The 26,867-nt window shown below is 43.7% G+C and overlaps 1 protein-coding gene across 3 annotated transcripts in view; it reads right to left on the bottom strand.

Annotated features, from left to right (window-relative positions):
- Positions 1-1,751: 1,751 nt before the first annotated feature.
- LOC137379654 (protein FAM118A-like) overlaps positions 1,752-26,867 on the bottom strand; it is a 117,648-nt gene continuing 92,532 nt past the window's right edge. For all 3 annotated transcript variants that reach the window (XM_068050797.1, XM_068050798.1, XM_068050801.1), the window contains one exon: positions 1,752-5,777. In XM_068050797.1, coding sequence (XP_067906898.1) covers positions 5,755-5,777 — 23 coding nt within the window. In that variant the 3' untranslated portion in view covers positions 1,752-5,754. The remainder of the gene's footprint in view (positions 5,778-26,867) is intronic.

Below are 26,867 nucleotides of genomic sequence, written 5' to 3'. Positions count from 1 at the left end.
AGCAGTGGGACAGGACATACCCGGGGATAGTGATGGCGATGTCTGGGACAATGTCTGTAAGGTACAATTCCGTGAGTATGACTATGTCAGGCTGTTGCTTGATTAGTCTGTGGAGCAGCTCTCCTAACTTTGGCACAAGCCCCCAGATGTTAGTAAGGTCTTTGCAGCGTCAACAGGGCTGGGTTTGCCATGGTCATTTCCGGTGCCTAGGTCGATGCCGGGTGGGTCCATCCAGTTTCATTCCTTATTGACTTTGTAGAAGTTTGATACAACAGAGGGCATTTACGAGTCAACCCCATTGCTGTGGATCTGGAATCACATGTAGGCCACACCAAATAAGGACAGCGGATTTCCTTCCCTAAAGGCCATCATTAGATTAGCTTTTCATTTCAGATTTATTAATTGAATTCAATTGAATTAATTGAATTCAAATTCCACCTTCTGCCATGGTGGGATTCAAACCCATGCCCTCAGAGCAATACCCTGGGTCTTTGGGTTACTAGTCCAGTGACAATACCACTACACCACCTCCCCACATTGGTGATGGTATGGTGATGGTGTGGTATTTGAAATATTAATCTTAGCAATCAGTATTTTATAATACAGTCCATCCACAAGTACTACTTAAGTATTTTCCTCCCAAAATAGAGTCATAGAGTTATACAGCATGGAAACAGGCCCTTCGGCCCATCGTGTCTGTGCCGGCCATCAAGCACCTATCTATTCTAATCCCATTTTCCAGCACTTGGCCCGTAGCCTTGTATGCTATGGCGTTTCAAGTGCACATCTCAATACTTCTTAAATGTTGTGAGGGTTCCTGCCTCTACCACCCCTTCAGGTAGTGTGTTCCAGATTCCAACCACCCTCTGGGTGAAAAAAGTTTTCCTTAATTCCCCTCTAAACCTCCTGCCCCTTACCTTAAATCTATGCTTGCTGGTTACTGATTCCTCCGCTAAGGGAAAAAGTTTCATCCCATCAATGCCCCTCATAATTTTGTGTACCTCAATCAGGTCCCCCTAGCTTGATAATTGTTTTTCTCATGGAAAATTATATTACGTAACCTTTGGAACTGTCATTCAGACCCATATCTGTAAACTGTGTAAATAATTATGAATTGTGTTTTACCTTAATTATGCCAAGTTAGTCTCCCGTTTATGTTCATTTCCCCGAGGTCTGGAGATATTCAAAATAAAAAGTAATTTTTTTGCTGCTTTTTGGGTTCTATTTTCTTCCCAATTTGATGTTAAAAATAAAAACCTTAAAAGACCTCAAAAACTCCAGGCTTTTAAAAAATGAATAAAAATTGACTTTAAAAGGGTTTTAAGTTTCAAACAAGAAAAGCCCTCTTCTGAAAGGTCTTTACTTAGCAACTGCAATCAATAAGCATCATGCATCAACACTGTTTCACAAGTACAATCCAATTTTTAACTCTGCTGTAGGCAGATCAACATCCAACACAATCTTGTGTATAATGGACTGGATTTTGTGGCAGTAATGACAGCGCAACTGTCAGTGTTTGCTGTGTTACGACCAAGGCGGGAGGTGTGCACTGTTTATTCTAGTCCCACTTCTCCACAGGTCACAACATATATTCATATATTTAAATTATCCCACTTACCAATACAGTCAATCACGGACTCTATTTTTATCCCAGAATAAAACAAACCAACCAGGTTTCTTTAATAAACAACAAAATCAGTTTATTATAAAACAAGTCTTAACCAGTAATGAAGTAAAGCATAAACACACAGATTGAAATATTAGAGTTCCCTTTTTACTTTAGACCCACACACATTTACACCGGTTAAGCAGAAAAATAAAGGGATTTTTGTTTTTAGAACTCTATTACAGACAAAAAACAGACGGTCGTAATACTTGCTCATTCTTGAAGAAACAGCAATTGAGATATGTTGTGTTCCAAAACTGGCATACAGCCTGGCCTATGAATACACTGGGCTCTTTTAGAACAATTCTTTTCAGGCGACGTTGAGAATTAATTTAGCAGGCTTGTCTTCAAAGACAGGAGATGAGATGGATTGACAGTGAATTTCTCAGGGTTTTTTTTTTAAAGAGGTGTGTTAGAAAGCTGAGTTAGGTTGTGGTCTTCTCTCCTTCCTTGGAAGTTCTCTCCCTTTTTATACAGTTCAACCCCAACTCAAAACAATTCAATAGCGAAACCAGCAACAGCAGGTTAACCTTTTGACCTCCATCAATCTTGACCTGTCACTTCTTTGTAAACAACTTCTCCAGGTATCCAAAGTTCTCTTTTGTTTACTGAGCTGGAAGTCAGGTGGTTTCCCAAAAAGGCTGATTTCCTCACAAGACCTCTCGGCGACCCTTTTAAAAAAAATTTCCAGGGACTGGTTTTCTCAAAGTCAAGTGACCTTTACATGACCTCCTTTGAAAACCCCAACGTTTAACATTTCTTCAATCTTTCAAAAATGAATCCTCATAAAAATATATTTAAAACACAGAGGCACTTTCGTAACAGCTGTCATTACTCCAGTGAAACGGACAGCAATTTTGGAAGTCCATACATGTGCAGAATAACGCAGAATTCCAGAAGTTGCCATCAGGAATTCTACGCTTCTCCAGAGTGTGCACTGTTGAGATCCCCCCAGATTGCAATCAGTGGGAAATCTATGAATTGATGAGAACTTCCACTCTTATATTGTTAGTCTCGCTGTAAAAAGAGCTGAAAAACTTAACTTTGTTGAATGAGGTATAACTGAATTTTTAAACAATGTACTAACTTCATAATTACAGGCATAAACCCTCACTGGCTCTGAAAAGCTAATTTTATATATATGGCATGTCAAATTTAACCATTATGATAAAAACTTTTAAAATAATGTAACTTTTCAAAAATTGTCTAAGAAGCTAAATTAGCAATAATCTAAATCCAATCAATCATTTATTTTGCTCTCTGAAAATTTAAAAAGTGCTTCTGACTTCCTGGTTTATTGTCAGTGAGAGTACTTCAATGTGACTGGCTGCTTACCCTGCTGGTTGACATCTGCTGCACACCTGGAAATTCCCTTGACTTGGTGTCAGATTTAAACTGTCAGTAAAGGGAAAACTGCACCACAGAGATTGCTAGATCTTTGTGGGCAGTTTTCTTCAAGGTCAAAATCTGGGACTTTATCTACTAGTAGGTGACAGTTTCATCAGTGTTGTTGTCCAAATGAAGAAATGTCTTACTCAGAGCAAGTACAAAGAAACACCAAAATACTGCATTGCAAGCACTTCCAGATTCTAACTATCAGGAGAATGGAGGATATGCAGATTCTACCCACGAAGTACCAAGGTAAACTTCCTTTAACAAATGCATCAAAACATAATGTGATTCATTCTCACCTTCTGCTTTTAGCCCTCCAACACACTGTGAAACTCAATTAAAATGGAGAAAGAGCGACCTTGGATCAGTTTATCCTCAGCACATTCCAAAAATTTGTCTGGCCAGGAGGTGAAGTGAAGAGGGCCTTCCTCATCATGGATTCTTCAGCAATGTTCAAATGATCACAGGGAAGTATGGATAAGAAAGGACCTACAATCTCCCATCATGTTAGCCATTGTTAACTGTTCCTTAAATTATTCCAAGGCTTTTGCCTCTGCTATCCTACCCAAAAGTCTAATCAAGTGTGAAACTGTGTTAAGAAACTTACTGGTTATCCACCAACCGGTGACAAAGATTAATGCTGCAATTCAACGTTCACATTCCCCTTTGGACATTCGTTTACATAAAATTTTATTATGCAAATTGCCACACAACTCCAGCAATTAACAGTCAGCATTCTTGAACATTTTGCCCCACCAACCTACCTGCTCAATTAGCTCAGAATTTACCAATGGTCCATAAATGAAGCACTCAAATGTTTCTTTTAAAAGAGCAAAATCTCTTTGGGGAGCTGGTCAAGGTTATGTCAAAAGTTATGGTAATTCAGACACTCACGTACATGAAGAACCAGCCAGTCCATTCAGTAGGCAGAGCATCGTTTCAAGGGATCGTAGTTGCAATCAAAAGGCACATGGAAGCCCCTCTTTTAGGAGAATTATTTTCACAATCAGGGTATTTCAGACAACATTGCCATGCTCTCTGAAGCAAAGAAGTTTCTTCAATTTAAGCAATATAAAACGTGGCATGAAGGCCAGATGAACGGCAAGTTCTATCCCATTACTTTGACACCAAGATAATAGAACCAAACAAGGAATGATACCGTCACTGTGCAAAGGCAGTTCAGATTTATCAGCATCAGTACCTCATATTTCTGTCAGCACTTTTCTTAACTGTGAAGAACATTACAATAGATGATCAGAGGCATGAAAAAGGTACATCTTTACTAGTAGTCCCTCCATAGGACCTTTAACAGATCGGTTTAACAGTAGGTGAATTTAACAACTGTCAAAGGACAAATACTTAACTAGTCTCAAAAAAAATTACAGTGACCATGTTTTATCTGCCATAATTATTTCCTCTCTATGGAAAACAAGTACTATTTTGCTAACATTTGTAGAAACTTGGCTTCTTGTGTAAACAGAATCAACCATTCCAAACACACTTTGGAAGTGAAGCAATAGATATGAAATTCATTAAACTGCACTTCACACATTATCAGCTCTTAAACTGTGCAATTCCGTTCAGTACAAAAGATTAATATATGGGGGGCAAAATATCTGATACTTTTGTTATTACCTTCTTTATGCTTTTGATATGGTTCCTTCTCTGTTCAAAATTCCTCTTTGCAAATCTATCCATTCATCTCTTTCACTTTTGAATGCTTTGAGTTAGTTTAAAATTGAATATACAATTGCATCATATCAACTCAATCGCTTCTGTTAGCATCTGTGTTAGAGTTTAGATTTGGATCCAGAACAAGGTTTTTCCTACATTATAACAGTGACTACGCTTCAAAACTACTTCACTGATTGTAAAACACTTTGGGGCACATGGAGATCATGAAAGCCACTGTATAAATGAAAGTTTTTCTTTTTCTATTTTTCAATTAATTCAAGAGGGATGATCACATGGTTTCCTCCCCACAAAAATACATATTTGGATGACATTTATTTGCAATTGAAAAATGTTCTACATTCAAATAATAAGCAAGACCATACAAAAGGTCTGGTATTTTTCAATCCTTTATACACAATTTACAAGCTACTTCCCATTTTACAAGCTTACATGTTTATACTCTGGCAAGCAGGACAGAACAATGTGTCAGTTTTTTAAAAATCATATCCAATCTATTCTGCAATCAGCCAGAATATACAATTCAAATAGGGCAAGCTGCCTCCCTCCCACCTATTGATGGTAACCATAGATCTAGTATGGAGATGCTAATTTTCCCTCAATTATTCCGTATCACATTAAATGGATGATTTTCAGCTAAGAACAATGCATCTAACATTTATACATCTTAAAATAGTTATTTCAGTAAAAACATAAAAATTGAAACAAATATACACTATATCTGGATGTTTTCCCACCAAGTCCCACTTTGTAAAATAGCAGCAATGTTCAGACTTTGTTTCCCGAGGCACCACAATAAACAGTTAAGTCCATAAAGGCAGGAGAGCCACTGATTTGCATTTAATGGTTGTAACAACTGCTCAACAGTTACAAAGTACTGTTCTTATTCTAAGGAGTTACCAAATCAACTTGCGATGTAAATAAAGGTTTTCAGTCACTTTTCAGTGATCCAACGTCATGGACTGGGATATGGCACTTTGGTGAAGGTGCTTTACTTGGACAACTTATGGCCCTCCAAAATCTGCATCTGTAATGAAATTTAATTTTGAACATTTATTCCGTTATTCTGAAACTTTTGTTGAGTCTTCCTTTTCTTTTATATCTTATTTTCCTTCTCATCTAAGAGTCTCATTTTGCATTTTATTGCTCCTGCAGCTCAGTTCAGTTTTATTTGTTCTATCCATTTTATTGTTTATTTTCTTTAGTTACATCTTTTTTCAAGCTTCCTCAAGATCTCTGTAGGTAAATCCACCAACTGGTTTGCTAATAAGCGGTACAGACCAAAAAGGCTCCAGATTCGATCCTTGGTGTCAAGTGGTATTGAGACCACGTTTTTGATGACTATGTCGTGATTTCCCAAATCATATTAATGAAATCTGGGAAGATGTAGCATAATGTGCATTGAACTACATTATGGAATTCTGGAAAACCTGAAGGGTTTACACTGAATCCTGGAAAAGCAAAAGCAGGGGACATAGGTTTAAGGTGCGAGGGGCAAAGTTTAGAGGGGATGTGCGAGGCAGGTTCTGTACACAGAGGGTGGTGAGTGCCTGGAACTTGCCGGGGGAGGTGGTGGAAGCAGGTTTAAGAGGCATCTTGACAAATACATGAATAGGATGGGAATAGAGGGATACGGTCCCCGGAAGTGCAGAAGAACAAAGACAAAGAAAATTACAGCACAGGAACAGGCCCTTCGGCCCTCCAAGCCTGCGCCGATCCAGATCCTCTAGCTAAACAGGTCGCCTGTTTTCTAAGGGTCTGTATCTCTTTGCTTCCTGCCCATTCATGTATCTGTCTAGATACATCTTAAAAGACGCTATCGTGCCCGCGTCTACCACCTCCGCTGGCAACGCATTCCAGGCACCCACCACCCTCTGCGTAAAGAACTTTCCACGCATATCCCCCCTAAACTTTTCCCCTCTCACTTTGAACTCGTGACCCCTCGTAATTGAATCCCCCACTCTGGGAAAAAGCTTCTTGCTATCCACCCTGTCTATATCTCTCATGATTTTGTACACCTCAATCAGGGCCCCCCTCAACCTCCGTCTTTCTAATGAAAATAATCCTAATCTACTCAACCTCTCTTCATAGCTAGCGCCCTCCATACCAGGCAACATCCTGGTGAATCTCCTCTGCACCCTCTCCAAAGCATCTAAATCCTTTTGGTAATGTGGCGACCAGAACAGGTTTTAGTTTAGGCAGGCATCAAGATCGGCGCAGGCTTGGAGGGCCGAATGGCCTGTTCCTGTGCTGTACTGTTCTTTGTTCACAGACTTTTCAGACAAACCAACATATTTCCCCAAATAGCTTGAAGGGCAAAATGCGAACGGTAGCATAAGAACATAGGAAATAGGAGCAGAAGTATGCCATTCAGCCTGCTCTGCCATTCAACTAGCTCATGACTGATCTACCTCAACACTATTTTCCCACACTATCCACATATCCCTTGACGTCTTTAATATCTAAAAATCTATCGATTTCTGTCTTGAATATACTCAATGACTGAGATTTCCAAAGATTCACCACCCTCTGAGTGAAGAAATTTCACCTCATCTCAGTCCTAAATGGCCTACCTCTTATTCTGAAACTGTGTCCTCTGGTTCAATACCCCCCTCCAGCTAGAGGAAACACCCTTCCTGCATCTACCCAGTCACGCCCTTTAAGAATTTTGTATGCCTCATTGAGATCACCTCTCAATCTTCTAAACTCTGGAGAATATAGGCTCAGTGTCCTCAATCTCTCCTCATAGAACAATCTTGCCATCCCAGGGATCAGTCTGATGAACCTTTGCTGCACTCCCTCGTGAAAGTATATCCTTCCTTAGGTAAGGAGACCAAAATTGTACACAATACTCCGGGTGCAGCCTTACCAAGGCTCTATACAACTGCAGCAAGATTTCTTTACTCATGTAGCCAAATCCTCTCGCAATTAAGGCTAACATACTATTTACCTTTCTAATTGCTTGCTGTACCTGCATATTAGCTTTCAGTGACTTATGAACAAGGACATCCAAGTCCCTTTGGACAGCAACACTTCCCAATCTCTCACCATTTAAGAAATACTCTGCATTTCTGTTTTTCCTACCAAAGTGGATAACTTCACATTTTTCCACATCATATTCCATCTGCCATGTTCCTGCTCGCTTACTTAGCCTATCTAAATACCCTAGAAGCCTCTTTGCAACCTCCTCATAACTCACATTCTCACCTAGTTTGTGTCATCAGCAAATTTGGAAATATCACATTTGGTCCCCACATCCAAATCATTGAGATAATTTGTGAATAGCTGGGGCCAAGCACTGATCCTTGCAGTACCCGACTAGTCACAGCCTGCCAACCTGAGAATGACCCGTTACTTCCTATTCTGTTTTCCAATTCTCAATCCATGGCAGTATATTACCTCCAATCCCATGTGCTCTAATTTTGCTAACTAACCTTCTGTGTAGGACCTTATTAAAAGCTTTCTGAAAATGTGTAATGTTACTGGACTAGAAATCAGAAGCCCAGACTAACGTTCCAGAGACATGAATTCAAATCCTACCACAGCAGCTGGTGGAATCTGAATTCGATGAACTATTTAATCTGGAATAAAAAGCTAGTCTCAGTAATAATGACGGACTGTCGTCAACTAATGTCCTTCAGGGAAGGAAATTCAACCGAAAAGTTGAAGAGGAATAAAACTGGACAGACTACCCTGCATCAATCTAAGCACTGGAAATGACAAAGGCACACTCTGCCAGTCAATCCTGTAAAGTCCTTCTCACTAACATCTGGGAACTTGTGCCAAAATTGGGACACAGTCATTTTCACCAAATCACACCTTACAGCCAACCTCCCAGACTCCTCCATCACCCCGTGTATGTCCTGTCCCGCCAGCAGGACAGACTCACTAGAGGTGGCGACACAGTAGTATACATTCGGGAGGAGGTGCCCTTGGGAGTCCTCAACATTGACTCCAGACCCCGTGAAGTTTCATGGCATTAGGTCAAACATAGGCATGGAAACCTCCTGCTAATTACCACCTACCACCCTCCCTCAGCTGATGGATCAGTACTCCATGTTGAACACCACTTGGAAGAAGCACAGAGGATAGTAAGGGCACAGAATGTACTCTGGGTGGAGGACTTCAATATCCATCACCAAGAGTAGCTCGGTACCAGCACTGCTGACTGAGCTGGCTGGGTCCTAAAAGATATATCTGCCCAGACTGGGCCTGCAGCAGGTGGTGAGAGAACCAACAAGAGGGAAAACCCTACTTGAGCTTGCCTTCACCATTCTAACTCGCCCAGATGTATCTGTCCATGACAGCATTGGTAAGAGTGTCCACCGCAGAGTCCTTCACACCCTCCGTAGTATTATGTGGCACTACCACTGTGATAAATGAGATATATTCAGAACAGATCTAGCAGCTCATAATTGGGCATCCATGAGGCACTGTAGTCAATCAGCAGCAGCATAATTATGGTAGGGTTTGAAGTGTATTCAACCACAATCGTGCATCCTCATGGCCTGGCATATCCCTCATTCTGCCATTACAATCAAGCCAGGGGACCAACCCTGGTTCAGTGATGAGTGCAGGGGTGCACAATAATTAGATTAGATTAGATTAGATTAGAGATACAGCACTGAAACAGGCCCTTCGGCCCACCGAGTCTGTGCCGACCATCAACCACCCATTTATACTAATCCTACACTAATCCCATATTCCTACCAAACATCCCCACCTGTCCCTATATTTCCCTACCACCTACCTATACTAGTGACAATTTATAATGGCCAATTTACCTACCAACCTGCAAGTCTTTTGGCTTGTGGGAGGAAACCGGAGCACCCGGAGAAAACCCACGCAGACACAGGGAGAACTTGCAAACTCCACACAGGCAGTACCCAGAATCGAACCCGGGTCCCTGGAGCTGTGAGGCTGCAGTGCTAACCACTGCGCCACTGTGCCGCCCAATGTTCACTACCATTCATAACTCATCAGATACTGAAGCAGTTTGTGCCCACATGCAGCAAGACCTCGACAACATTCGGGTTTGGGCTGATAAGTGGCAACTGACATTCACACCACACGAGTGCCAGACAATGACCATCTCCAATAAGAGAGAACCTCACCACCTCCCCTTGACATCCAATGGCATTACCATCTATGAATCCCCCCATCATCAGCATCCTAGGAGTTATCATTGACCAGAAATTTAACTGGACCAACCATATAAATACTGTGGCTTCAAGAGCTGGTCAAAAGCTGGGAATTCTGCAGTAACTCACCTCCCGACTCCCCAAAGCCTGTCCACCTTCTCAAGGCACAAGTCAGGAGTGTGATGGAATACTCTCCATTTGCCTGGATGAGTGCAGCTCTAACAACCCTCAAGAAGCTCAACACCATCAAGAACAATGTACTCCATCACCTATGGCGCACAGGGACAACAGTATGTGCCCTCTACAAGATGAACTGCACCAACTCACCAAGGCTCCTTCGACAGCACCTTCCAACCCTATGATCTTTATCACCTAGAACAACAAGCGCAGTAGGCACATGGGAACACCACCACCTGCAAGATCCCCTCCACGTCACACACCATCCTGACTTGAAAAATATCGCCGTTCTTTCACTGTTGCTGGGTGAAAAACCCAGAATTCCCTCCCAAACAGCACTGTGGGTGTACATACACCACAGACTGCAGCAGTTTGAGAACGTAGCTCATAACCTTGAAACAGTAAATATGACAAGAGGGAGTGAAAAAAGCCACAGGTTACAAATACATTTTATTTCAGTAACACCATTCGCATCTGATATGCACAAATGTATGTGCATATTGCATTTTCCCATATCAGAAATCATTTCCACATGAGAGCGAGCAAAACCCTGACTAGTTCTGTTGAATCATAGTTTAATCATTTACATCAAATGACTGCACATAGAATTACATTGAGTCTAAAGCATGGCACAGGCTGCTCAGCCAAACTGGTCTGTGCTGACATTTATGCCCTGAACCGCCTACCGCCCTTCTTCGTCTAACCTTATCTGCATATCCTTCTATTTCTTTTCCCTTCATGCTTGTATTGAGTTTCACCTTATTCACTTCAACTATTCCTTGTGGTAGCACTTTCCACATTCTCACCACTATTTAAGTGAAGAAGTCTTTCTTGAATTTCCCATCAGATTTATTAGTGACCATCTTATATTTACTGTCCCTATTTGTGAGTTCCCCCACAATGCACTCTAGATTTACCCCATCAAGCTTTTTTCATAATCTTGAAGACCTCTATCAGGTCACCCCTCAGCCTAGATGGGTTTCTGGAGCAGCATGTTGAAGAACCAACTAGGGATCGCGCTATTTTAGATTTAGTATTATGTAATGAGAAAGGGCTAATTAATAACCTTGCTGTAAAGAAGCCTTTGGGAAATAGTGACCATAATATGATAGAATTTTACATTAAGTTTGAAAGAGATATAGTTCAGTCTGAAACTAGGGTCTTAAATCTGAACAAAGGCAACAATGAAGGTATGAAGGGTAAGTTGGCTATGGTGGATTGGGAAAATACACTAATAGATTTGACAGTAGACAGGCAATGGTTAGTATTTAAAGAGGTATTACATGGTCTACAACAAATATACATTCCGCTAAGACACAAAAACCCAACAGGAAAAATGAATCAACTGTGGCTAACAAAAAAAAGTTAACAATTGCATTAGATCAAAGAAAGTGGCTTATAAGATTGCCTGAAAAATTGGTAAGTCCGAGGATTGGGAGCAATTTAGAATCCAGCAAAGGATGACCAAGAAACAGATAAAGAAAGGGAAAAGAGAATATGAATGCAAGCTAGTGAGAAACATAAAGGCGGACTGTAAAAGCTTCTTTAGGTATGTGAAAAGGAAAAGATTAGCAGGAAAAATGTGGGTCCATGACAGGGAGAGACAGGAGAATATATAATGGAGAATAGGGAAATGGCAGAGAACCTAAACAATTCTGTGTGTTTGTCTTTGCAGAGGAAGGTACAGAAAATCTCCCAGAAATACCAGGGAACCAAGGGACTTTGGAAAATGAGAAACTGAAAGGAATTAGTATTAATAAAGAGGTAGTACTCTAATAATTAACTGGATTGAAGGTTGATAAATCCCTGGACCAGATGAGCTACATCCCAGAGGGTAGAAGGAGGTGGCTATGGAGACAGTGGATGCATTGGTGGTTATCTTTCAAAATTCTATAGATTCTGGAAAGGTTCCTGCAGACTGGAAAGTAACAAATGTAACCCCACTATTTAAGAAAGGAGGGAGAAAGAAAACAGGGAACTACAGACCTCTTTGTGTGACATCAGCAGTCGGAAAAATGTTAGAATCTATTATAAAGGATGTGATAACTAGACACTTAGAAAATAATGACATGATTGGGCAGAGTTAACATGGATTTATGAAAGGGAACCCATGTTTGGCAAACCTGTTGGGAGTTTGAGGAAGTTACCTGAAGCATAGATAAAGCAGAACCAGTGGATGTGGTGTATTGGATTTGCAGAAGGCTTTTGATAAAGGTCCAACAGAGGAGATTAGTAATCAAAATTAGAGTACATGGAATTGGGGTAATATACTGCTCTGGATGAGAATTGATTAACAGACAGAAAATACAGAGCAGGAATAACCAGGTCATTCTCAGGATGGCAGGCTGTCACTAGTTGGGTACTGCAAGGATCAGTGCTGGGCCCGCAGCTGTTCACAATCTATATAAATTATTTGGCTGTGGGGACCAAATGTAATAATTCCAAATTTGCTAATGACACAAAGAATATAAGTTGTGAGGAGGATTCAAGGAGGCTTCAAGGGGACCTGGACAGGCTAAGTGAATGGGCAAGAACAGGGCAGATGGAATATAATGTGAATAAGTTACCCACTTTGGTAGAAACAGATAGACAGAGTATTTCCTAAATGGTGCGAGGTTGGCAAGCGTTGCAGGAGTCACTAAAAGCTAGCATACAGGTGCAGAAGCAATTAGGATGGTAAATGGTATGTTGGCCTTCATCGCAAGGGTTTTTGAGTACAGGAGTAAAAAAGCCTTGCTGCAATTGTATAGAGCCTTGGTGAGACCGCACCTGGAGTATTGTGTACAATTTTGGTCTCCTCATCTAAGGAAGGATGTACTTGCCATGGAGGGAGTGCAAAGGAGGTTCACCAGATTATTCCCTGGGATTGGGAGATTTTCTTATGAGGAGAAATTGAGGAAATGGGGCATGTATTCTGTAGAGTTCCCTGAAACTTCAAAAATTCTTACAAGGCATGACAGGGTGGATATAGATTGTTTCCCATGGCTGGTGGGCCTAGAACCAGCGGCTACAGTCTCGGAATAAGGGACAGGCCACTTAAGACTGAGATGAGGAGGAATTTCTTCATTCAGAGGGTGGTGAATCTTTGGAATTTTCTACCCCAGAGGGTTGTGGATATTCAATCATTGAGCATGTTCAAGACAGAAATTGAGAGATACCTGGATACTAATGACATCAAGGGATATGGGCATAGTGCGGGAAAGTGGCATTGCGGTAGATGATCTGCCATGATCTAATTGAATGGCGGAGCAGGCTCAATGTGCTGAATGGCCTACTCCTAGATTCCTATGTTCTCTGTTCTAGAGAAAAGACCCCCAGCCTGTTCAGTGTTTCCTGCTACGCATATCCTCTTAGCTTTGGTATCATCTTTGTGTTTCTTTTTTGCACCTTCTCCAGTGCCACTATATTATTTTTATAAAATAAATAACATCTGCACAGTACTCCAAGTGTGGTCTAACCAAGGTTCGATACAGTTTAACATAACTTCCCTGATTTTCAATTCTAACCTCTGGAAATGAACTCCAGTACTTGGTTGGTTGTTCTATGGCCTTATTAACTTGTGTCGTAACTTTTCATGATTTGTGTTTCTGCATCCATAATTCCCTTGCACCTGCACCTCATTTAGACTCTTAGGGCTGGAGACGAGAACGGAGACGGGCGTGGGCACACAAAATAGCACAGACTGGCATTGGGCAGCGTGCCATTTACCTTCCCGACACCATGGAATTTAGTCCAGGACAGGGAAGGCTGAGGACAGCCGCTGCGTGGAGACACCGCCAGGTTAGAACCGGTGGCCTTCTAATCGGGCTTGGGGGATTGGTGGGGGTGGGCGGGGGGTTGGTGGAAAGAGAAGGTCCCACCTCTGGGGGGCAATCCATAGCCCATGGAGGGCACAAAGCCGCCACCCGCCCCCCCACCCCCAACCCCGATGCCGGGACATGCCTGACTGTGTCCCCGGCGACCCCGACCCCACCCCCATTTACCTGCATCCCAGGGTGGTCTCCATCTTCTTCACTGCAGGCCTCCTGCAGAAACAGCGTCACCGCTCCTGGTGGCGTTGTTGATACTGCTGAGCTGCCTGTCTGCCAACTTCCACCAGGGGTCCAACGGTGCCGAGGCAGGGTCGCTTGCTTACGCGTGCGCACCCACCACCCCCGCAACGACCACCCTCCAACTTTCCAGCCTACTGCCAGGACCCCTGTCGCCAGAATAAAATTCAGCCCTCATTATCCAAGCAGTATGTGGTCTCCTAATCTTCATACCAAAATGTTAACACCTCAACTTATCTATATTGAAATTCATTTGCAAACTACACACGCCCATTCTACAAAATTAATTTATTTTTTGCAGTGTTCCTCAGTGTATTAAATATACTCCCCAATTTGGTGTTGTCTGCAAATTTTGAAATTCACTTCAAAATTGACAGCCACAGCAGCAGAAACAAAAAAGAGAGACAGTGAATTTGAAATGTAACACCATGAGCGAATTTCTACAAATTTGCAAATCCCCACCACAGCGCTTCATTATTTGTGTGAAGATCGAATTACATTGTAGCCTTATAGTTAGAGCAAATAAGCAGTCAATAAACATATGTTATTAAATATATATATTATTAAAACTGCCTACTTGATAACTACTTCTAAAGTTGTAGCTTGGACACTCATTACAAGTAGTAGATAGCACATTTAGCGAGGTGGTCACACCGCAGGTAATGGCTGCACAGGTAGAAAAAGGATGGGTGACCACCAGGCAGGTAGTGCAGGAGTCCCCTCTGGCCATCCCACTGTCAAACAGATATACCGCTTTGGAAACTGTTGGGGGCGGGGGGAGATGGCCTCCCAGGTGAAAGTAGCAACAGGCAAGTTCGTGGCACCACAGATGGCTCTCCTGCACAGGAGGGGTGGAAAAGGAGTGGAAGAGCTATAGTGACAGGGGATTCTATCGTAAGGGGTAGGCATTTCTGTGGCCACAAACGTGACTCCGGGATGGTATGTTGCCTCCCTGGTACTAGGATCAAGGATGTCACGGAGCGGCTGCAGGACATTCTGAAGGGGGAGGGTGATCAGTCAGAGGTCGTGTACACATTGGTACCAACGACATAGGTAAAAAGAGGATAAGGTCCTGCAACAAGAATTTAGGGAGCAAGGTAGCAGACTAAAAAGCAGGACCTCAAAGGTTGTAATCTCTCGATTACTCCCAGTGCCACGTGCTAGTGAGTATAGGAATAGGAGGATAGAATAGATGAATGCGTGGCTGAAGACATGGTGCACGAGGGAGGGCTTTAGTTTCCTGGATCACTGGGTCTGTTTCTGGCAAAGGTGGGAACTGTACAAGTTGGACAGGTTGAACCTGAACTGGAACGGGACCAACATCCTGCTGTTGGGTGGGAGGGGTTTAAACTAATTTGGCAGGGGGATGGGATACAGAGTGGAGATTCAGCAGGGGGTGATGCACAGTCAAATGCAGAAGAGAGACTGAGTCAGTCTGGAAGGCAGAGCAAATATAGACCTGTTAAGGCACAAGTGAAAAATGCAAGGCTGGATTGCATTTATTTAAAGCAAGGAGTCTTACTAATGAGGCAGATGAAATGAGGGCGTTGATTAGCACATGGGAATATGATATTATTGTTATCACAGAGACATGGTTGAGGGAGGGGCAGGACTGGCAGCTCAATATTCCAGGGTATAAAATCTTCAGGCATGACAGGGGAGGGGACAAAAAAGGAAGTGGCAGTGCACTGTTGATCAAGGAGTCAATTACTGCAGTAAGGAGGGATGATATCTTAGAAGGTTCCTTAAATTAGGCCACATGGGTAGAACTTAAAAACAAAAAGGGGGCAAATCACTAGACTGGGAGTCTACTATAGGCCTCCAAACAGTTAGGGAGAGATAGAGAAGCAGATATGTAGGCAAATCTCAGAGAGGCGTAAAAATAATAGGGTAATAATAGTAGGGAATTTCAACTTCCCTAATATCAACTGGGATAGTCTTCGCTCGAGTCGCTTTAAACAGGCTCCAGAAGCTGGCTGAGTGTGTCTACCCTGAGGCACAGTGTGGCTTTCGAGCAGAGACATCCACCATTGACATGCTGTTCTCCCTTCGCCAGCTACAGGAGAAATGCCGTTATCAACAGATGCCCCTCTACGTTGCTTTCATTGATCTCACCAAAGCCTTTGACCTCGTCAGCAGACGTGGTCTCTTCAGACTACCAGCAAAGCTCGGATGTCCACCAAAGCTACTAAGTATCATCACCTCATTCCATGACAATATGAAAGGCACAATTCAGCATAGCGGCGCCTCATCAGATCCGTTTCCCATCCTGAGTGGCGTGAAACAGGGCTGTATTCTCGCACCTACACTGTTTGGGATCTTCTTCCCCCTGCTACTCTCACATGCGTTCAAGTCTTCTGAAGAAGGAATTTTCCTCCACACAACATCAGGTGGCAGGTTGTTCAACCTTGCCCGTCTAAGAGCGAAGACCAAAGTACAGAAAATCCTCATCAGGGAACTCCTCTTTGCTGACGATGCTGCATTAACATCCCACACAGAAGAGTGTCTGCAGAGACTCATCGACAGGATTGCAGCTGCCTGCAACGAATTTGGCCTAACCACCAGCCTCAAGAAAACGAGCATCATGGGACAGGACGTCAGAAATGCTCCATCCATCAATATTGGCGACCACGCTCTGGAAGTGGTTCAAGAGTTCACCTACCTAGGCTCAACTATCACCAGTAACCTGTCTCGCGATGCAGAAATCAACAAGCGCATGGGAAAGGCTTCCACTGCTATGTCCAGACTGGCCAAGAGAGTGTGGGAAAATGGCGCACTGACACGGAACACAAAAGTCCGAGTGTATCAAGCCTGTGTCTTCAGTACCTTGCTCTCCGGCAGCGAGGCCTGGACAACGTATGTCAGTCAGCCAAGAATGAAGTCTCAATTCATTCCATCTTCGCTGCCTCCGGAGAATTCTTGGCATCAGGTGGCAGGACCATATCGCCAACACAGAAGTCCTCGAGGCGGCCAACATCCCCAGCATATACACCCTACTGAGCCAATGGCGCTTGAGATGGCTTGGCCATGTGAGCCGCATAGAAGATGGCAGGATCCCCAAGGACACATTGTACAGCGAGCTCGTCACTGGTATCAGACCCACCGGCCGTCCATGTCTCCGCTTTAAAGACATCTGCAAACGTGACATGAAGTCCTGTGACATTGATCACAAGTCGTGGGAGTCAGTTGCCAGTGATCACCAGAGCTGGCAGGCAGCCATAAAGGCGGAACTAAAGTGTGGCGAGTCGAAGAGACTTAGCTGTTGGCAGGAAAAAAGACAGAAGCGCAAGGGGAGAGCCAACTGTATAACAGCCCCGACAACCAATTTTATCTGCAGTACCTGTGGAAGGGTCTGTCACTCTAGAATTGGCCTTTATAGCCACTCCAGGCGCTGCTTCACAAACCACTGACCACCTCCAGGCACTTACCCATTGTCTCTCGAGACAAGGAGGCCAAAGAGGAAGAAGAAGTCTTAGTGTAAAAGGCTTAAATGGGGCAGAATTCTTAAAATGCGTACAGGACAGCTTTTTGAGCCAGTATGTAGAAAGTCCTGCAAGAGAAGGGGCAGTACTGGACCTAATCCTAGGAAATGAAGCTGGACAAGTGGTAGAAGTGTCAGTGTGGGAACATTTCAGGGATAGTGACCATAACTCTAAGATTTAAGGTAGTTATGGAAAAGGTCAAAGATGGGCCGGAAATAATGGTACTGAATTGTGGGAAGGCTGATTTCAATATGATAAAACAGGATCTGGCCAAAGTGGACTGGGAGCAGCTACTTATAGGAAAGTCTACATCAGACCAGTGGGAGTCAAGGAGGAAATAATGAGGGTTAAGAGCCAACATGTACCCATTAAGGTGAAGGGTCGGACCAACAAGTCCAGGGAACCCTGGATGTCAAGGGATATGGATCAGGAAAAAAAAGGTTTATGGCAGATTCAGAGTGTTGAAAACAGCAGAGGTACTAGGAGTATAGAAAGTGTAGGAGGGTACTAAAAAAATGATTAGGAGAGTGAAGAGGGGACATGAAAAAACACTGGGGGGGCAAGATAAAAGAAAATCCTAAGGCCTTTTGTAAGCATATTAAGGGCAAGAGGATAACCAGGGAAAGAGTGGGGCCCATTAGGGACCGAAATGGCAATGTGTGCGTGGAGCCGGAGGACATAGGTGAGGTTTTAACTGATTACTTTTCATCTGTGTTCACTATGGAGAAGGACGATGTAGGTGTAGAGATCAGGGTGGGGGATTGTGATATACTTGAACATATTAGCGTTGAAGGAGAAAGTATTAGCTGTTTCAGAGGGCTTAAAAGTGGATAAATCCCCAGGCCCAGATGAGATGTATCCCAGGCTGTTGTGTGAGGCAAGGGAGGAAATTGCAGAGGCACTGACACAAATTTTCAAATCTTCCCTGGCCACAGGAGAGGTACCAGAGGACTGGAGGACAGCGAATGTGGTGCCATTATTCAAGAAGGGTAGCAGGGATAAACCAGGTAATTACAGGCCGGTGAGTCCAACATCAGTGTTAGGGAAACTATTGGAAAAAATTCTGAGGGACAGGATTAATCTCCACTTGGAGAGGCAGGGAATAATCAGGGATAGTCAGCATGGCTTTGTCAGGGGGAGACCATGTCTAACTTGAATTTTTTGGGGTGGTGACTAGATGTGTAGATGAGGGTAAAGCAGTTGATGTAGTCTACATGGACTTCAGTAAGGCTTTTGATAAAGTCCCGCATGGGAGATTGGTTAAGAAGGTAAGAGCCCATGGGATCCTGGGAAATTTTGCAAATTGGATCCAAAATTGGCTTAGTGTCAGGGGGTAGAGGAAATGGTCGAGAGTTGTTTTTGCGAGTGGAAGCCTGTGACCAGTGGTGTATCACAGGGATCGGTGCTGGGACCCTTGCTGTTTGTAGTGCACATTAATGATTTAGACGTGAACATAGGAGGCATGATCAGTAAGTTTGCAGATGACACGAAAATTGGTGGTGTCGTAAATAGTGAGGAGGAAAGCCTTAGATTACAGGAAGATATAGATGGGCTGGTAAGATGGGCGGAGCAGTGGCAAATGAAATTTAATCCTGAGAAGTGTGAGGTGATGCATTTTGGGAGGACTTAACAAGGCAAGGGAATATACAATGGACGGTAGGACCCTAGGAAGTACAGAAGGTCAGAGGGACCTTGGTGTACTTGTCCCTAGATCACTGAAGGCAGCAGCACAGGTAGATAAGGTGGTTAGGAAGGCACATGGGATACTTGCCTTGATCAGCCGAGGCACAGAACATAGGAGCAGGGAGGTTATGATGGAACTGTATAATGATGGAGCTGTATAAAACACTAGTTAGGCCACAGCTGGAGTACTGTGTACAGTTCTGGGCACCACACAATAGGAAGGATGTGACTGCACTGGAGAGGGTACAGAGGAGGTTCACCAGGATGTTGCCTGGGCTGGAGCATTTCAGCTATGAAGAAAGACTGAAAAGGCTAGTGTTGTTTTCCTTAAAGAAGGCTGAGGGGGGACATGATTGAAGTATACAAAATTATGAGGGGCATTGATAGGTTCGATAGGAAGAAACTTTTTCCTTTAGCAGATGGGTCAATAACCAGGGGGCATAGATTTAAGGTAAGGGGCAGGAGGTTTAGAGGGGATTTGAGGGAAAAAGTTTTCACCTAGAGGATAGTTGGAATCTGGAACACTCTTCCTGAAGAGGTGGTAGAGGCAGGATCCCTCACAACATCTAAGAAATATTTAGATGAGCACTTGAAACGCCATAGCATACAAGGCTACGGGTCAAGTGCTGGTAAATGGGATTAAAATAGTTAGGCACTTGATGGCTGGCATGGACCTGATGGGCCGAAGGGCCTGTTTCTGTGCTGTAAAACTCTATGACTCTAAGTACAGTACTCACTCGGTAATCAGAGAACAATTGTATCGCTCTGGGTCGAGGCAGAGTACTATAATTGCTGTAATATCTTATGTCCTCGCCACATTGCAAATACCACTGGATCAAGAAAGAACAAACCTATCACAGAAGCTATCTATAAGTGCACTGAGCAATACAATGAACAAAGTAAATCCGGCAACCCTCCGTCTAACACATTCAGTGCAGCTTTAACTACAGCTGTAAATATTTGATTATTTAACAATTGTCTTTAATTTCATTGAGTGAACTCACACTAACAAATTCAATCACCAATATTAAAGGAGCAGTTGAATAATTAAGTGGCAGCCTGGTGTCTAAGGAGACTGCAACTAAATCTTTAATAAAAAACAAAATGCTGGAAATACTCAGCAGGTCTGGCAGCATCAGCGGAGAAAGAAACAGAGTTAACATTTTAGGTTTCTGACCTAGAAAAATCATAGAAGGTTTAAGGCACAGAAGAGGCCACTTGGCCCATCGTGTCTGTGCCAGCCAAAAACGATACACCCATTCTAATCCCACCTTCCAGCATTTGGTCCGTAGCCCTGCAGATTACGGCACTTGAGATACATATCCAGAGTCCTTTTGAATGAGTTGAGGGTTTCTGCCTCAACTACCCTTTCAGGCAGTGAGTTCCAGACCCCCACCACCCTCTGGGTGAAAAAGTTTTTCCTCATCTCCCCTCTAATTTTTCTCCCAATCACTTTAAATCTATGCCCCCTAGTCACTGACCTCTCTGCTAAGGTAAATAGGCCCTTGCCCTCCACTCTATCCAGGCCCCTCAAAATTTTGTACATTTCAATCAGACCTCCCCTCAGTCTTCTCTGTTCCAAGGAGAACAACCCCAGCCTATCTAATCTTTCCTCATAGCTGCAATTTTCCAATCCTGGCAACATCCTTGTAAACCTCCTCTGTACCCTCTCTATGAAAATTACATCCTTTCTGTAATGAGGTGACCAGAATTGCACGCAGTACTCAAGCTGTGTGGCCTAACCAATGAGTTATACAATTCCAGCATAACCTCCCTGCTCTTATATTCTATACCTCGGATAATAAAGGAAAGGATTCCATATGCCTTCTTAACCACCTTATTGACCTGGCCTGCTACCTTCAGGGATCTGTGGACATTCACTCCAAGGTCGCTCACTTCCTCCACACTTCTTAGTATTTTCCCATTTATCATGTATTCCTTTGCCTTGTTTGACCTCCCCAAATGCATCACCTCACACTTCTCCAGGTTGAATTCCATTTGCCACTTTTCTGCCCATCTGACCAGACCATCAAAATCTTCCTGCAGCCTACAGCGATCATCCGCTGCAAATTTCTTGATCGTGCCCCCTACATTTACGTCCAAATTGTTAATATCTACCACAAAAAGCAGGGGACCCAGTACTGAGCCCTGCTGAACACCAGTGGAAACAGCCCTCGAGTTGCTAAAACACCCGTCAAAAATTATCCTTGGTTTCCTGCCACTGAGCCAATTTTGTATCCACCTTGTTGCATTTTCCTGGATCCCATGGGATTTTTTTTTTTTTAACCAGTCTGCCATGTGGGACCTTGTCAAAAGCCTTGCTAAAATCCATGTAGACCACATCAACTGCACTACCCTCATCTATCTTCCTTGTTACTTCTTCAAAAAATTCGATCAAGTTGGTCAAACAAGATCTTCCCTTAACAAATCCATGCTGACTATCCTTGATTAACCTGTGCCTTTCTAATTGACAGTTTATCCTGTCGCTCAGAATAGATTCCAATAATTTGCCCCTACTGAGGTTAGACTGACTGGCCTGTAATTATTTGGTCTTTCCCTCATTCCCTTTTTAAATAGAGATACAACGGTAGCAGTTCTCCAATCCTCCAGCACCACATCTGTATCCAGTGAGAACTGGAAAACGATGGTCAGTCATTCCACTATTTCCTCTCTTGCTTCTTTTAACAGCCTGGGTTACATTTTGTCCGGCCCTGGTAATTTATCAACTTTCAAGGTTGTGAATCCCATTAATACTTCCTCTCTCCCTATGTTTATCACATCCAATACTTCCCACCACTCCTCCTTAACTCCAATATCTGCATCATCCCCCTCTTTTGTGAAGACAGGCGCAAAGTATTCATTAAGAACAATACCAACATCTTCCACCCCTACACATAGGTGACCTTTTTGGTCTTTTATGGGCCCTACTCGCTCCTTAGCTTTCCTCTTACTCTTCATTTTTGATAAAACATCTTTGGTTTCACCTTGATTTTGCTTGTCAATATTTTTTCATGCACTCTTTGCTTTCCTAATTTCCTTTTTGATTTCACCCCTCCACTGTCTATGCTTCTCTTGGCTTTCTGTAGTGAGTTCTCGGTGTCGGACATAAGCTTTCCTTTTCTGCCTTATCTTACCCTGTAAGCTCCTGGACATCCATGGGGCTCTAGATTTGGTCATCTCACCCATTTCCTTTGCGGGAACATGTTTACTCAGAAGCCCCTGAATCTCCCCTCACTGCTCTGGCACTGATTTACCTTCAAGTAGCTGTTCCCAGTCCACTTTCGCTAAATCACTCCTCAGTTTAGTAGAATTCGCCTTGCCCCAATTGAGAACTCCAACTCCTGTTCTATCTCTATCCTTTTCCATAATTATGTTAAAACTGACTGAATTATGATCACTACCACCAAAATGCTCTCCCACTGCCACTCCTTCCACCTGCCCATCTTCATTCCCTGAAACGAAGTCTAAAACTGCGCCCTCTCTTGTTGGACTTGCTACATACTGGCCAAAAAAGTTCTCCTGAATGCACCTCAAGAACTCTGCTCCCTCAATTCCTTTCATACTAAAACTATCCCAGTTAATATTGGGGTAGTTAAAATCCCCTATTACTGCCCTATTGTTCTTGTACTTCTCAGAGATTTGCCTACATGTCTGCTCTTCTGTCTCCCTCTGACTGTTTGGGGGTCTATTGTACACTCCCAGCAGTGTGATTGCCCCTTTTTTGTTCTTTAGCTCAATCCATACAGCCGCATTTGATGAACCTTCCAGCATATCATCCCTCCTCACAGCTCTAATAGTTTCTTTGACCAAACTTGCTACTTCCCCTCCTTTCTTATCCCCTTCCCTATCGTGTCTGCAAATCCTATAACCAGGAACGTTGAGCTGCCATTCCTGTTCCTCCTTAAGCCATGTTTCTGTAATAGCTATGATATCACACTGTCACATGTCTATCTGTGCCCTCAGCTCATCTGCTTTACTTGCTATTGAAATAGATACCCTTGAGCACTGCAAAACATTTTTTCTTTTCTAACCTTTGTTTCTTCTGACTTCCAGACTCATCCATTAAATTTTCTGCCTTCCATTTTCATTTCAGATTTTGTCCCAAATGAGTCTACGCTCAGGTCCCCATCCCCCTACCAATCTAGTTTAAACCCTCCCCAATAGCACCAGCAAAACGTCCCGTAAGGAACTCAGTCCCAGCTCTGTTCAGGTGCAACCCGTCCTGCCTGTAAAAGTCCCATCTCCCCCAGATCCAGTCCAAATGTCCCAGGAATCTAAAGCCCTCCCTCCTGCACCATCTTTCCAGCCATGCATTCATCTATTTTATCCTTCTATTTCTATACTCACTTGCATGTGGCACTGAGAGTAATCCGGAGATGACTACTTTTGACTAATTTCTTACCTAGCTCCCTAAATTCTGACTGCAGGACCACATCTCTCTTTCTACCTACGTCGTTAGTCCCGATGTGTACCATGACTGCTAGCTGTTTACCCTCCCCCTTCAGGCTGCTCTGTAGCCGTTCAGTGACATCCTTGACCCTGGCACCAGGGAGGCAACACACCATCCTGGGATTCACGTCTGCGGCCACAGAAACGCCTGTCTGTTCCCGAGTACTGAATCACCTATCACGATGGCTCTTCCAGTCTGCCCTGCACCCCGCTGTGCAGCTGAGCCACCCGTGGTGCCATGGCCTTGGCTGCACTCCCCAGGTGAAGCATCACTTTCCTCAGCACTGAGAACTGAATACCTGTTGGAGAGTGAGATACACTCAGGGATCTCCTGCACTACCTGCCTGATTCTTTTTGACTGCCTGGTGGTCACCCATTCCCCCTCTCCCTGCATACTCTTAATTTGTGGAGTGACCACATCTATAAACATGCTATCCACGTAGTTCTCATCCTCATGAATGCACTGCAGTGACACCAGCTGCCGCTCAAGTTCCAAAATCAGAAGTTCAAGCTGCTGTAGTTGACAACACTTCCTGCACAAATGGTTATCCAAGATACAGGACGCATCCTGGAGCTCCCACATAGCACAGGCGGTGCACTCTCGAGCACCCTTGCCATTCCTTTATTTATGATTTGACCCTTTGCTACTGCTAAAATAAAAGAAACCTTACCATTGCTACAACACCTTAGAAATAATAAAACCTTACTAGTGCTGATAAATCCTACTAATAATCAAAACAGTTCAATAGTTAAAATACCCCTTGCTCAAAAATTACGCACCAGCTACTCACTTTTTCCTTATTGATACTTAATTTTCACTAATTTTTAATTTGCCAGTTGTTGAGATGCTATACCCAGCTATTTACACACCCACCCTATCAGTAGTGTACTAACCCAGCTATTTATACATGCAACCTAACAGAGGTTACTCACCAACCTTACAACTGTTCACCTTGCACCTTTCATCAGAACTGGCAAAGATTAGAAATGTAATAGGCTTTGAGCAAGTGAAAAGGGAAAGGGTGAAGAACAACAAAAAAAGCGTGTGATAGGTCAGAGAGCAGGAGAGATTAAATGACAAAAGTGTCACAGAACAAAGGCAAAGGGAGTGCTAACAGTTGTATGAAAAGACAAAGCATTGTCCAGAGAGTGTGTTAATGGCAGAATACAGAACAGCTCTGTCCAAAAGCAAAAACATGCAAAACGAGTTTAAAACAGGCCCATGGTTAAAAAATAAAATAAGGCAGTTATGCTCTGAAATTGCTGAACTCAATGTTGGGTCCAGAAGGCTATAGCATGCCTAATCGAAAGATAAGGTGCTGTTCCTCGAGTTTGCACAATGGAACCCTGCAGCAGGCTAAGGACAGAAATGATGGCATGGGAGCAGGGTGGTGAATTAAAACAGCAAACAACAGGAAACTCAGGGTCATGCTTGCGGACTGAGCGCAGGTGTTCCGCAAAGCGGTCGCCCAATCTGCATTTGGTTTCCCCAATGTAGAGGCGACCACATTGTGAGTGGTTAATACAGTACTAAATTGAAATAACAGGTAAATTGCTGCTTCACCTGGATGGAGTGTTTGGGGCCTTGGATAGTGAGAAGGTAAAAGGGCAGGAATTACACCTCCTGCGATTGCATGGGAAGGTGCCGTGGGAAGGGTATGAGGTGTTGGAGTTGATAGAGGAGTGAACCAGAGTGTCGTTGGGGGGGGGGGGGGTGGAAATGATCCCTTCAGAATGCTGACAGAGGAGGGGAAGGGGAAGATGTATTTGGCACTGGCATCACACTGGACATGGTGGAAACAGCAAGGAAATGATTTTTTGGATGTAGAGGCTGGTGGGGTGGAACGTGAGGACAAGGGGAACCCTGTCGCGGTTCTGGGAGGGAGGGGAAGGGGTGAGGGAAGAAGTGCAGGAAATGGGTCAGACACAGTTGAGGGCCCTGTCAACCACAGTGGGGAGGAATCCTCGGTTGAGGAAAAAGCGACACATATCAGAAGCGCTGTTGTCAAAGGTAGCATTGTCAGAACAGATGCGTCAGAGACGAAGATACTCAGAGAATGGAGTTCTTGTGGGGCAAGGTGTAAGAAAGTGCAGTCAAGGTAGCTGTGGGAGTTGGTGGGCTTATATTGAATATTAGTGGACAGCCTATCCCCAATGATGGAACAGAGAAGTCGAGGAAGGGAAGGGAAGTGTTGGAGATGGTCCATGTGAAGATGAAAGAAGGGTGAAAATTAGAAGCAAAGTTGATAAAGTTTTCCAGTTCAGGGTGGGAGCAGGAAACAACACCGAGACGGTCATTGATGTACCAGAAAAAGAGTTGGGGGACTAGGACTGGAATAAGGAATATTCGACATACCCCACAAAAAGACAGGCATAACTGGGATGCATGGTGTATCCACAGCAAAACCTTTTATTTTGAGGAAGTGAGTTGAGTTGAAGGAGAAGTTGTTCAAGGTGAGAACATGTTCAGCCAGGCAGAGAAGTGTGGTGGTAGATGGGGACTGGTTGGGCCTCTATTCAAGGAAGTAGCGGAGAGCCCCCAGACTGTCCTGGTGGGGGATGGGGGTATAGATAGATTGGACGTCCATAGCGCAGAGGCAGTGGTTATGGTCAGGTAATTTGAAATGGCATAGGGCGCCAGAAGATGTAGGTGGGAAGAGACTGGACCAGGGGAGAAAAAATAGAGTCAAGCTAAGAAGAAATAAGTTCCGTGGGACAGGAACAGGCTGAAATAAAGAATCTACCAGGGCAGTCAGAGAGAGATACAGCACTGAAACAGGCCCTTTGGCCCACCGAGTCCATGCCGACCATCAACCACCCATTTATACTTATCCTACATTAATCCCATGTCCCCTACCACATCCCTGCCTTCCCTCAATTCTCCTACTACCTACCTACACTAAGGGCAATTTACAATGGCCAATTTACCTATCAACCTGCAAGTCTTTGGCTGTGGGAGGAAACCGGAGCATCCGGAGGAAACCCATGTGGTCACAAGGAGAACTTGCAAACTCTGCACAGGCAGTACCCAGAACAGAACCCGGGTCGCTGGAGCTGTGAGGCTGCGGTGCTAACCACTGCGCCGCCCCAGTCCTGTTTGTGAATTTTGGGAAGGAGGTAAAAGTGGACTTTCCAG

This window comes from Heterodontus francisci, chromosome 18 (assembly GCF_036365525.1).
Source record: "Heterodontus francisci isolate sHetFra1 chromosome 18, sHetFra1.hap1, whole genome shotgun sequence".
Lineage (NCBI taxonomy): Eukaryota > Metazoa > Chordata > Chondrichthyes > Heterodontiformes > Heterodontidae > Heterodontus > Heterodontus francisci.
Note: the sequence above shows the minus strand (reverse complement) of the source record. Positions and strands in the feature narration are given on the sequence as shown.